Source organism: Onychostoma macrolepis, chromosome 24 (genome assembly GCF_012432095.1).
Source record: "Onychostoma macrolepis isolate SWU-2019 chromosome 24, ASM1243209v1, whole genome shotgun sequence".
Lineage (NCBI taxonomy): Eukaryota > Metazoa > Chordata > Actinopteri > Cypriniformes > Cyprinidae > Onychostoma > Onychostoma macrolepis.
Genome location: NC_081178.1, coordinates 7652456 through 7666074, shown reverse-complemented (window position 1 = coordinate 7666074; position 13619 = coordinate 7652456). Strand labels below are relative to the sequence as shown.

General features: G+C 39.2%; 1 protein-coding gene across 4 annotated transcripts in view; it reads left to right on the top strand.

Moving 5' to 3' along the window:
* The window catches only part of ntng1a (netrin g1a), a 97615-nt gene that overhangs the window by 7480 nt on the left and 76516 nt on the right, over positions 1 to 13619 (top strand). For all 4 annotated transcript variants that reach the window (XM_058766031.1, XM_058766032.1, XM_058766033.1 and 1 more), the window contains exon 2: positions 1233 to 1947. In XM_058766031.1, coding sequence (XP_058622014.1) covers positions 1702 to 1947 — 246 coding nt within the window. In that variant the 5' untranslated portion in view covers positions 1233 to 1701. The remainder of the gene's footprint in view (positions 1 to 1232; positions 1948 to 13619) is intronic.

Genomic DNA, 13619 nt, shown 5'->3' with positions numbered 1-13619 from the left:
TGTTGATCTGATGTTAAAAGGGCATAATTTAAGTTGTTTTAGATTTATTTTGTCAGCTTATTGAGCATAATCAGTTTAAGCCATGCGGTGTACTGTAGTATTAGTATCAAATAAAATAAAACTAAAAAGTGAATGAGCCATTGATTTTATTTATTTATTTATTAATTTTTTTTTTAACTTTCAGTTGTTCAGATCTTACAAGACTGTCGTCCTCTGTAGTATTTCTTTTGTATTTTTTTTCATTGCATCATTTTACTGTTCTGAAGTTGAGTTTTTTCTGCAAATTCCATTACTTGTTGCAGCTTTGTATTTTCAGACCTACCATTTAAAGACCCCAGAGAATGAGTCACTGGATGATTCTGGATGAACTCAGTTGAAATATCTGTTCATTACAGTAGAATCATGAAAATTAAGATGAAAGCAATGTGGGATCATAGGAATCCATAAAAAATTTCATCTTTAGCTAAAAAGCATCTTCATCTCCACTTAAATATAAATATTAAGGTATCACTTACTTGCTGACGTAATAATGATTGGTTCAATCTAACAGGGCTGTTTTCAAGTTCAGATCAACCCTTCTTCAATTATGTTTGTAAACATTCAGTCAGGCATCAGTGGTGGTGGTTTCTATGTGCAATGCATACTGTGAAATATTTAGAATAACAGGAAAAAGCATTTAATGTTGTGCGTTTCACATTATTGTCTCCTTACAGAAGCAGTTTACAGGCCTGCTTTAGAGGCTCCAAAGTAAACTTCAGCTTGCTGCTGAGCAGCAGATAACGTGTTTCTATAGTAACTTTTGTGAGAGTAACCTCGTGAGCTTGCTTCCTATTCACAATTTCATCAATTCCCATACAAAAGGCATCCAAGCAATCATCAGCTTTGCACTTATTCTCTGAATTCTGACCTGAACCCTCTACATCTTGTAATTTCATTTAGTGTTACATGTAGCTGTTGGTCTATATTCAGTATCAAAAGAGCATTTTGAGTGTAGCTACAGTGGAAGAGAACGGGTCTGCAGGGGATTATGGGTAATGGCAGGAGTGAATGCACATAAGCTCTCAAGATCACGTTTTCTTTGATGGCCTTTTAGATATCTGATATTTCTCATGACGCACACTAGACACCTGACTGGCACCACCTCATAGGAGTCAGAGCGCTAATTTCCCCTTGCTGTCAAACTCTATCCCCTAACTGATATTCACCATCACCTCTCTCATTTTTCTGTGCAGAGTGCAGATGCCAAGCTGCAATAGAGGATGATTGACAGAAGGCAAAGCTGAGACGGCTGCCAGTCAACATCCAGCCAGAGAGTCGATTCTTCAGAGTGTCAGAAGCCTTGCTCTCTCTCCAGCCCGACCGATCACTTCGTCTTCTCTGCCACAACTTCTCTTATCTCTACTGGGACCCCGACCCTGCCCCTTCTCAGCGGACACAATAAAGAGCAGAGGTGGAGATAGAAGCATCGGGCTTGACGACCTTTCAGTGATCAAAGCAAAGCTGGTATGCTGCTGCACCTCATCTGTCCCACGTTCAGCAAAAGTTGGATTATTTTGTAAACCAGACCCAGATCTTCCTCTCCATTCCCTCTTTCTCTATCTCTCCTTCTCTCGTGCATCTTTGAGAGGAAGGGAGCAGACGGATACTTTACATCACAGTGAATAGTCTATTAGAGGGGCGGCCCGAATAAAGGAAGCAGCCATGCGTTTCCCGCTGCTCTTGACACTGCAGGCATCATGGCTGACTGTTTGTCAGGCCACGCAGCACTATCCCACAACCTGGGGGCACTACGACTTGTGCAAGTCACATGGCTACACGGACGAAGGCCCGACCTGGTATTACATGGCCTGTCAGCCCGAAGCCGCGGACATGACCAAGTACCTAAAAGTGTTTCTTGACCCACCCAACATCACCTGTGGAGACCCACCAGAGACCTACTGCACCCTGGTGAGTGAATTAATCATACGATTTCACCCACAATGTATTTACTACTTGTTGTGGCTTCATCTCATTTTATATCATTTATTAATGTGCTTCACATTTGATATGCAAATATATTCATGGTGCCGCATGCAGACTATAACTGAGGTTAAACAGTTTTGAGGATGTGGGATGGATCTGTGTAATCTACAACTGGTAGCAACGAAGATGCTTACAAATAACTGACAAAGTCAATTTCATTCATTTATGCCATTAGAACTGCTAATAAGGAGTAGTGCAACTGAAACCTCAGTTAACGTCACATTTGTGTCGGTGTAAATGGTGTCCACTTCCTGTGCCGGGTCATTGACTGTTTCAATTTATGTGGTTAATTATCTCGTTTCAGCTTTGATGGAAGCCTTCATTAGGTCTTTGTGGACAAAATGCTGTCTGTCATTAGCATTGAAAATGAAAACTAGAAAAGGGTTAGAAGTAGAATAAGAGAGAGAGAGAGATGGTTGAAAGAGGCACTTATAAAATCTGGCTTTCTTTGAGGAGGTGAGCTGTATGTCTTTTATGGGCAAGTCTAAGTGTTTAATTAGAAAAATGTCATTTGTGTATTTCCACACGTTTCTTTGAAACCCACAGCTGGCCTGCAGTATTAGAAATGAGTTAATGGTTATCAGTGTTACTTTTGCTTGTCTGTATGTGTGTTTTGGAAGACTATGCGTATTATCTGAAGTTTTACTACAGGTTCAGAGAGCGAGTGATAGGCTGTTTACAGTATTTAAGAGGTGAAAATAACGAGTGTTGTGGGACAGTCCAATGAGAGTCCGCTGAGTGACAGAGGACCTAATATCTGGCGTGCAGGGAGTGAAAAGTGAATTATTCAGTATGTTTTGTCGCTAATGTGTTTTATTCATAGGATACATTATTCAGAGCCATATCTGTGAGGCACTTTTGAAAATGCTGACTCTCTCTGATAGATTCTCAAGGTTAGAACAAGGGCTGTTATCCATTTTGGAGGGTCACTGTCACAATATAGCTCGGCTCTTTGGTTTCCCAAGGGCCCGGAGTAAAAAAAAATTGACACATAATTTCACCCCAGCATACCAGTCAGTTATTATTGCAATAACAGATGACTGACAAACAGCATGCACTGTGGTCATGCCTGCCTTCATTCCTGGCCCCAATATTACTTTATACTTATAAAATGTCTGTGGCAGTTATTATAGAAATACAGTTCCTTGGTGTGACAAATCTGTTTTAAAGTTCCCCTATTATGGTTTATGAAAGGTTCATATTTTGGTTTTGGGAGTCCCCAACAACAGGTTGACACATGCAAGGTCAAAAAACACTTTCATTGTCTTATAATATGCATTTATTTTTACCTGATTCGCTCAACGATTCATTTTTTCAAACCCCTACTTTGCATGATGCTAATCTGCAGTGATTGGTCTGATTGGTCGATTTCATTTCCATTTCATCATGCTTGTAATGCCTGATAGTGAGCAGTGCTGCTTTGTGTACAGCCGTTACAGGGAAAACAGCTATTTTACCACTCCAAAAGTGGTCCTAGTGGCAAAGAATGAATTTGCATTTTCATTCAGACCAACGCGAAAATCGACTGATGGTCAAGTTTTCCCAGGTCTGCACGCACAACAAATGGGTGGGCAATATGCTAATGTTTCCTTTTGAGGTCAACATGAAACAGCTTGGATTTATTTTAAAAACAACTCGTTTAAATGATTCAGAGTCGACTCTTTCTTTTGAGAGACAATAACTTTACACACGGTGCACTTTCAGATTTAAAATTTTGCAAGATGTTTTCATTCACGTAGACCTGTGTTACACACTGCATGAAAGGTAACTTTCAAAAATCCATAATAGGGGCACTTTAACGGTTGAGTAGACTCTTAGGCCAAGTTTACATAAAATATTTATTGTAAAATATTTCTGGTAGGTAGGTGATCAGGCCCCCTTGTTGTCAAGCAACATAAATTGCCATTGTCCAGCCTTGAAACCCACTCGGTTTTCTGCCAGTGCATCAAGGCCGATCAATTTCTGAGCTGTTAGCCATAAATTGGCAGCAGACGTTACATAGATATACTGATTATGCCAATAACAGTTTTTATGATGTCTGTAATCATTCTTTTATTTCCGGCTATTGCCATTAGTGTTCTTTATACAAGAGCTCAATCCTCTGTAATTGATTTCTACTCAGGCTGGCCATGGGCTTCTCTCTCTCCCTCTCTGAGGCTGCTGGGCTGTTTCCTCTGATTAGACCCGTAACAGCCATCGCAGGCAGACAGCGAACCCGCTCCGGGCTGGAAAAAACCAAGCACTGAGAGACCGATGCTTTACCCTGCAATCTGAAGTGCAGGAAGCTGGACAGATCCATTTGTGAAAAGCTTTTATACTGCTATGGGTGATGACCTTCTCTATGGCAAAAACTTGACCCTCGTGCCCTACACCACATAATAACGTCTGCTCAGACGCTTTTTAAGCTGAATCTCTGCTGCAGACAGTGCTATTTGTTTCAAAATGTTTCGTGCTTTTGTTGTCCAAAATTGTGGACTTAATGCAAAACACTTCTCCACTTGGATAACATGTCATGGCAAGTCAGTTGAGGATGTATAGCCTACTTTATCACACTTTGTGCAAACTTACTAGTTGGGTGGTAGTTAGTTCTCTGTTTACACCAGAAAACCTCGTACTGCTCACAATCTGCATGTCTTATTCTCTATCTCAACATCTCAAAATTTTAAAGGAAATCTTTCTAGCATTTCATAATAAATGCTCATCTCCTCAAGCTTTTGGCCCTTTGAGCGTATCCGAAAAGTTGCCCTTGTATTTAACCTCTGGAAATTCTCTCATGCTAGACTTCTGCCCAGGTCTCTTCGCTGGCTGCCAGTAATGGCTAGAATAAATTTAAGACCTGCCTAAAATGCTGCTTTGGTCTGTGCCACCACTATCTTTACACTTAAATCAAACGGCTCCAGCCTGGTCACTGTTATCAGCCATTTCTGTCACCTTGCTTCCCAATTTCTCCATGTTCACACTCATCATGCTCTGATTTTTTTTGGATATTGGATTTGAACTCTCTAGCTTTCAATGCAGCCGGTTAGAGTAAAAAAAAAAGACCTCATGCATCACTATAAAGGAAAAGATCACTGAAACAAATTTGGCAATGGTTTTCAGATTTACAGTTAGATATAATTCAAACAGCTTGTTCATCAGTCTTGTGGCTTGACACAATTCAGAGAGAGACACTCCTCACTAATGCAACAGCCTCAGAAGACCTCTCCTTTCATCATGTGATATTATATGTCCTAGAAAGAAGAACTGAATGACAGAGAGCTGTTTTTAATAAGGAAAATGAAACAATTACACAGTTACAAAAAGAAAACTAGATTGTGGTTAAAAAATCATAATGGCTTTCAGCTGAAGATTGTCCCATTGCAGCATTACTCAAGCTTTCATTATTCTATAAAGTGACACCGCTTTATTTATGTTTTGATATATAATTCTGACCTTTTCCTGCATATTTCTGCGTGATATTGCAGAGCTCAGGGAGTGATGGAAGACATTTTGGTTCATCAGCCTTCTCTCAGAGCGGTGCCATTCCTCAAGTGGCTTAGCATTGACATTTCAGTGAGATTTGAGTGTGCTGTCAGCTACAATATGCCTCCTCTCATATTTAAATGTGCGTCTCGATGAAAGCCGAGGGGAAAAGGCTCCTGCCAATACAGTGTAGTCTCAGACAAATGGTGACATTCGACTTTAATCAAATAGTTTATTCATGCCGAATTCATGCTGAGAGATTGCACAAAACCAGCCACAAAGCAGCTTTTCAAAAGTGCTGACTTTCATGAATGGACTGAGGCAAATATTTGCATTTTAACACTATTGAAAAACTAATTACTTTTCAATAGAGTTGTTAAACATCTGAGGAATTGTGCCACATGGTTTATATATTTAATTGTTTTCTTTTTAGCCGAGACGTAGAGCTGATAGAAATCAATCTGACTGAAGTGACTGCTCTGCATTAGAGCAAAAAGTTAACAAATCTGATGGAATTATCAGTCTGACTTGAGACATCGAAATAATGCTTTGACAGTTCAGCTCTTTGAAAGTCCAGCGGAAACATATTTTGTGTTATATTCTTCACCATATTCTCGATTTTAGACTTTTGTTTAGGTTTATGACTTTGTTCACTTACTCACGTGTAGCACTGCAAGGGCTGAATCATAGTTGTCCATGTCTGTACACTGTCAGCTGTTTGGTGGCTTGGCATCGTGAATGAAACAGCTGGGTTCAGATAGTACTGAAGGGTCTCCCCCTTGTGCGAGGCATCGAGCAAGGCACTTAACTTCTGCTTGCTCCGGGGCCCGCAGAATGACTGTATGCCTGTGTGTTCTGACCCATCCCTTTGCCTATTGCAGAAGAGAGTACGGCCGTAAAAATTCTGGGGTTTTATGTTAGAAAATGGATCACAGGGAAACCCACGATCAAGGCTGAAGTGTGGAAATTGCACTTTTGGTCTTCAAACAACTGTTGCAACAAAAAGATACTTTCAGAAGGGCATAGTAAATGGTATTATGCTTTATTAGCTGCTCTGCTTTGTGCATCACCTGCTGTGATGTTGAATAAGGTTTGACGACTGTCTTTGCATTCATATTGACACTGATCTATACAGAGAATGCTCATTCATTTTAATGCTGTGACCTGACTCAGGTAAGCATTATTTACAGTGACACCCGCTGACAACTTGTCATGTTATAGTTGCACCTCCCCTTGCCGGAAAATTAATATTTGCCTTCTGAGTGCAAAGTCTTTCAGACGAAAATGCCCTGCACGGATGGGCAGCCGTTTGGACTATGATAAAACACACACAAATCTGTTAGCTGTTTACCATTTTTGAATTTATTCACCAAGGTGATATGGTTCCCACAGTTACAGAAAGTAGTATTTCCTGCCGTAGAAGCTTCTTGTTCTATCTTAACTCTATCAGGACATGGATTAAGTACATACTGGCTGCTACAACAAGATAAGAATGTATTTTCCCAATGCTGCTATCCCATAATGCACACTGACAACTTTTCATCAGTTTTTTTTTTTTTGTACCTGCCAAAATTTGAGGAGAATGGAGAGGACAACAGAACCAGCCATTGGAAATTTCCCATTATATTATACAATAAAGCGCCATACGTCACACATACACACACGCAGATAGTGTACCATCTTATCTTTCTCTTGTAAAGGTTGGAGGAAGTACAGGCGGCTTAAACTAAAATTATATTAATATAAACATTTATCCTGACATTTACCCTCACAGAATGGCACAGAAAAAAAAAGATAACTAGCGAATGCGACTCAACTCGAAAATCTATAACCTTAAATTAACGCAAACATTTCAGTCGCCGTCAAAGTGTGCATTAGAATATTTGAAAATCATTTTGTCTGGTCTGTAATTTGCTCTGTGAATATGTCCCACCGGAGCTCTTGGCTTGTAGATAATGAGAGCACCGTCATTTGGCTTCAAGTTTTTATTTCTATGACACAGGGAATTTTCTTTAATGTATTCCATTTGACTAAGGGCTTCTTCTCTCTCTCTCTCTCTCTCTCTCTCTCTCTCTGTCTAATGCAAGACGAGGCTAAATCCCTCTCCTGGTAATGGGGCTTTTGTTGGTTTCCACAGTTCATCACGCATGGAAAATTCTCAGCTCAAACCTTCTCTGAGGACGGCTTCTAAGAATAGGCAGAATTCTGTAGTAGCCTATCTGAAACGGGGCCCTGGGATCCATTTACTTTTAATTGCTGTCTCTGCCTTTAGGCTACAGATCTTCCTTCCCTCCCTCCCTCCCTCCCTCCATCTTTCTTTCTTTCTTTCTCACGCCCATCATATCGTTCTGTGTTTGTTGTTGTATTTGTCTCACTCTCTGTGTTACTAGCACCATTATGCTCGTGTTGGCTATGCAGACATGGTGACTTTCACAATCTGTTTGGCATTCGAAAGCGGAAAAGACTCCGAAATGGAAATGATTCAATAAGTGCCAGATAATAAACTACTATCTATTCACACATTAAACATAGTCTCATGGATCACACACTAACTGCTAAGACACCTATAATAATTTACCCACTTGAATGAAACATCCTGTGTGCAGTATGACGGCACGGCTTGCTTTGGGCACTGCTGAATTAGATCCATGAAGGCCAGTATCACTGGGTCATGGGGTTTTACAGGACCAGATCTGCTGTTCCAGCCACATTAAATGCCTGTTGTGCATGTGTGAAGGGACAGAGAGATTAACGAGTATGTGCGGTTTCTAGATGTCAAAGCCAAACTATTTACTAATTGGAGACAGACAGAAAGAGCTGAGTAAAGGAAGGACCTTATCGATAAATAAATTGATCTCCTTAAATGGGCAATGGACCACAAACAGCTACGTTTCTTGACTGAGGTGAAAGGGATTGATTAAAAAAAAAGATGAAAAAAAGAAACTTCACAAACACACAATTCAAGCCATCTCTCTCGTTTTCTCTCTTTTTCAGAATGGTCAGTGGAGGATGGATTAATAGGGCTATTCATTTTCAAGGAGAGGAAAGAAAAAGAAAAAGCTGTCTTTTCAAGGGATAGCGGGCGATGAGAAAAGGGCTGAGGAGGCTCTTTGCAGGCCTCGAGGGCTGGATCTCTCTTTCTGAGAGCCGTGTGAAGACAGAAAGAAAGAGAGAGACTCTGGCTGTCTTCACTAGCCCCCAGACAGAGCGCCTCAACTGACTGACAGTTCAAAAATGCAATGATCTGTTACGTCTGTCCCAGGCAGTGCCGAGAAAATTTGAAATCAATAACAATGCAATCAGAACTGAGAATCAAATGCTAAATATTTCCCTAGACATTTGCTGCAGAATGACATTTGCTTTTTTGATGAATTGCTAATGTGCTTCTGAGCTTATTGCTAGTAGCCTACAGTCGACAGTCAGGTGGAACACTGCCTCTGCAGAAGAGCACAAAATTGCATACCAATATTTATGACACTTGCTTTATTTTATTTACTTAATGGATGTTTAAGAAGTAAAAAAAACTCCCAAAACAGTGTTTCTGACTCTAAATTCTGATTGGATTGGAAGTTATTATGTTGGGCCTATTAACCATATTACTTTCTAAAAAATTTTTTATTCTGGTACACATATATATTTTCAATAATATTTTTTGTTTTTTTATATTTATTGTTTGCTTACATTATTGTTTATTATGATATTCCTATTACCATCAATATAAATTTTGAACATTATTGTTTATTATGATAGCCTATTCCTATTGCCATCCATTTTCACGAACAGTCAGTTTCAGTCTTTAATTAAAGAGACAACCTGCAGCTTTCATGCACACTTTTTGATATGAATCAGTATTTACTGTGCAAATGAAACTGTCCCAGGACCAAATTAGGAGAGGCCCAAGAGCTTTCATTTAATTAGTGAGACCCTGATTAAAAAACAGGAGCAAATTACAGTTTCTTGGGAGGGTGAGGAGAGGAAGAGAAATGGACGTGACACTGAGCGGTTACAGAAGTGCTGTCTGTAGTGAGATTGTTAGCTCTTTATTGCTGCTCTCCAATCTGTAAATTGAGTCTGTTGGTGGATGGACTGCAGTGTCTGCAAGTCTGTATCCCGCAGGCAGCAGCCAGCACATGTCTGGCATTTAAACTTCTCCCTTTCCACTCCCCTCTATTTAGACATTTTTTCTTTCTTAAACTCCTCCCCTCTGCCCTACCTACTCTTCTTCTTTTTTCTGGAAAAAAGACCACATTTTACACTCTTGTAGCATTTTTTTTTTCAGCCCTGAAAATCTATTTAAATTGTTTTATATTGTTTCTTGTATGAAAAAAGTTAACTTAGTTTTAATAAGGGGCATTTTCCACCTTCTATCTGCTAAAAAAAGAATAATATAAAATAAAATAAAATAAAATAAACTACTGTACCGATATGTGAATTGCCTGTGGTTGTGACATCATGACCATTACAATTTCATAATTACCCATTTCTGTCGTTTAATTCTCATAAATATTCTGGATGTACTTGGGAGGGAACTGATTATACCCCTTCTCTCCCTCACCTCTGTTTCTCCTTTCTTGTCCTAACCACAAACCACACAGCTTGTCTAACGCAGCATTGCCTTTTATTATATGCTTTTCTTTCATTTTAATCATCTCACAGAGGAAACTGAGGGCATTATTCATCATTTTAGTGGCTATCCACGTATATTCTTCAGGGGGAAGTATCTTTGTCCATAGTTAGGGAAGACAACGTAAAGTGAAACTCTCATAACTTCAGCGGGTCGTCGTTTTCAAAAGCCTTGGCTTGAAATGTATTACGTATCCTCATGCTGCACATTAGAGAATAGAAATGAAGTGATTTAGTGACACACATTGAGCCTCAGATGTTGCTCTGGGAGTAACGGCTCATCTCGGGGCGTGTTAAGGGGCTCTTTAATGGTGTTTAATGTGTTCGTTCTCTTCCTCCCCACCAAACTTCATAGCTCAAAACGACAGCCGCCATACTAAGGGCTATTTTCTCTGATGTATGCTGGAATTTGTGGAAATCTCATTAGGGCCTTTTCTCATAGCTCCTATTGTTTCAAGCTGCTCTTTCACAGTGAAGCAGCCTTAGAGAAAGAAGAACAAAACCTTGTATGCATGAGGAAAAACTTGTGAGAATGTAAATCTGTTTTGAGGACCGACTTACTTAGAACAAAAACTCCCATCAGAATCATCCTTCCTTATCCAGAAAAAATAATTACAAATGGCTGTTTTTTTTTAATTCAGGTTCAGATTTTTACTCCCAAATCAGATGCATGCAAGTGATGATTATGGCTCTTTTGTTTTTATTTAATAACTCAGCGACTATGACCTCAGAGAATATGAACAGAAAATACGGCTGCTAGAAAACCACAGGTCAGCATGTACAGTATCTGACACAATATGTCTGGACCCTGCAGCGTTCTCCACTCATTAGGCGGTTTGGTGGTGACACCAGGGTCCATCGTGTCAACAGTTGTAAAATCCCTCTATTCATCATGCCATTAATTTTGTATTCATTTTCGATTTAGCTTAGAAACGCCTCAGCAATTTGTTTTATTCCCTCTTGAGCAAATTACACCCTGCTAATAATCCTAATTACTCCTCCTAATGTATTTCCCCTCAAACATTTCCTCTAGAGTAAGCCATGAGTGCAGGGCCCATTATGGTTGCCTAAAGCTTTCGGTGTAGTTTACACTTAACTATGATCAGCTCAATTAAAAAACTTTACGCCACATATTCTTGCGATTGGCAAACAAGGTACAATGCTTCAAAACCAGGTTTAAATGGTTCTCTGTATGAACTTTGTAAGAGCCTTCTGCCAATTAATAGCACTTTCGCTTGGACGTCAGTGTTATCAGAGCGTGTTTTTCTCTGCTGCTGAGAGCAAACCTATTTAGAATGTCATAGTATGTGAGCGCTAAAGATGTCTAGCGGTGCTTTACACTGGCACTGAATTCGGCTAATGCTTTTGAACTCTGTTCTGCTTTCAGAGAATGGATGAAAGCAGAGGTGTGTGCCAGCGTGCCATGTGTCACGGCGTCGGGGTTTATTCTGCTTGTAGATAAGAACACAGCATAAGCCGCTCTTCTCCCCAGTCGACAGGCCTTTCTACAGAATTATCTCCGTCTAAAGTTGTTTCGGCTGTCTATTTTTAAACTGGCAATTTGGAAGGCTAGGCATGTCTTCTGCCATAATTGTTTCATGTAAACGCTTTTCAATAAAGAGATTGCTTTTAGGTTATAGCTGTCAGTTTGATGACTTTTTGCCAGATGATATCTACATTATTTGGAGTTTATTTAATTGTAACTTAATTTTATAGTGCATTTTGTTGTATGCATATTTGCACTCATTTGCAATAAGACTTTCCGTTCTCATCTGGCTGATCTTTTGGGGTAACATGTTTTTAGGATCAGGGTTTAAGGGTTTAAAACCCAAAGAATATTATCTAGACTTAATTATCTGTATGACCATCAGCTTGCTTGTGTTGCTTATCTAGGCTTAAAGTGGTACAGGAATAGCTTTGCTGTTGGACACTGGGCATCAGGTGATTTCACATGGGGATTCACCATTCCTTCAAGTGTAACTGATTTAAATCCGGGCAGAGGAGACATAAAGGCTAAGGGTTCAGGATCTGGATTAAGGTGTGTGACTGCATTCAGGCATTCAGTAGCCTTCGCATGCAGTGGTGATATGTAGTCTGGCAGCTGTTTGGGGGACTGGCTTAGTGCTGCATTTTGGAAGTCCAAGTTAGGTTAGATGTACACCAAAGACAGCACAAGCAAAGCCTTTACAATCCCATTCCAGTCTTCTTCTGAACACTGTTCTGTCTGCCTTACTTCTTGAAGTCTTTCCCATGGTGGCAGTTTTACCACTGTTTCTCAACTTCTAATGAGCATATGGCACATGAAAGAGCTAAAATTGTGACAAAGAGATCAATAGATGCAGCCTTCTAACATGCTCTGATCAGTCATTTTATACAAACCACTGACTGTATAAGGAATACACACATTTGATGTTTAATTGTATGCTACTGAATATCTCTGGGCATGAAGTAATGCAGCACTTTGTACCAGCAATTTGTTCAGTTTATCCCACTTTGCTAGTTCTAGAGCTACATATATACAGGGCCTAAAACTAACTTTTGCCACACCTGCCAATGGCCAGTGACGTGATAAAATTTACCGGCCAAAATATTTTTTTTACCGGCCATGAAACTCTTTTTGCAAAAACAGGCAGTCATTACTACTACAATGACTAAACATATTTTCAGTGTTTTTAATTTGTCCTTTACTTTACTTACAAGAAAACAACAACAAACAGATTTATTGATTTGTCTTTTTGTTTTTTTTTTTGTTTTTTGTCCCTAAAAAACGTGGAGATTCTTGTCCTTTGCATGTTTCCGGCAAATGGAGAAGGCCATCATGTTACGCCTGTTATACACATACTCAGTTTGCTGTGCATATGTGGTACGTATTTCTTTCCGCACACGTTAATGGATTAGAGCAGGGCTATTCAGTTAGCTTCATTTAAGGGCTGGATTATCGAACTGACAATTTGAAGGGGGCTGTCCCGATCTCTTTCTGGGGGGACCTATAAAATTATAAATTAAATTGAAATCTAAAATCTATAAAAGGTTAACATTAGTGCTGTCTGTCAATTGATTAAAAAAATAATTAATCACATTTTTCTACAATTAATCATGATTAATCGCATATTTATATTGTCATTATTTCACATTGAACCTCCAAATTAATGTAACAACATATAGTATATTTTAAATATGTTTTCAATGGCATCTTTTTACTAAGTAGCCTATTATTAATGAAGTATTGATACTGGATGAAGTGTATATATATCTTAATGAAGTATACAATACTGCTACTGGTCTTTACTGGTGTATTAAATGCATTTTCCCTCAATTTTACCTATTAATTATAGCCATTCAACATTACAGTATAATTAAAAGCCATTATTTTCAACATTTCATAAGTTCTGAAATATTAAGTGATTTTGAAACAATCTTCACATAAACTATACATTGTATATGCATAAACTATACAGATTAATCTTTATTAATCAGCGACTAGAGCAGTCGAGTGATTTCTCTTTTTCTTT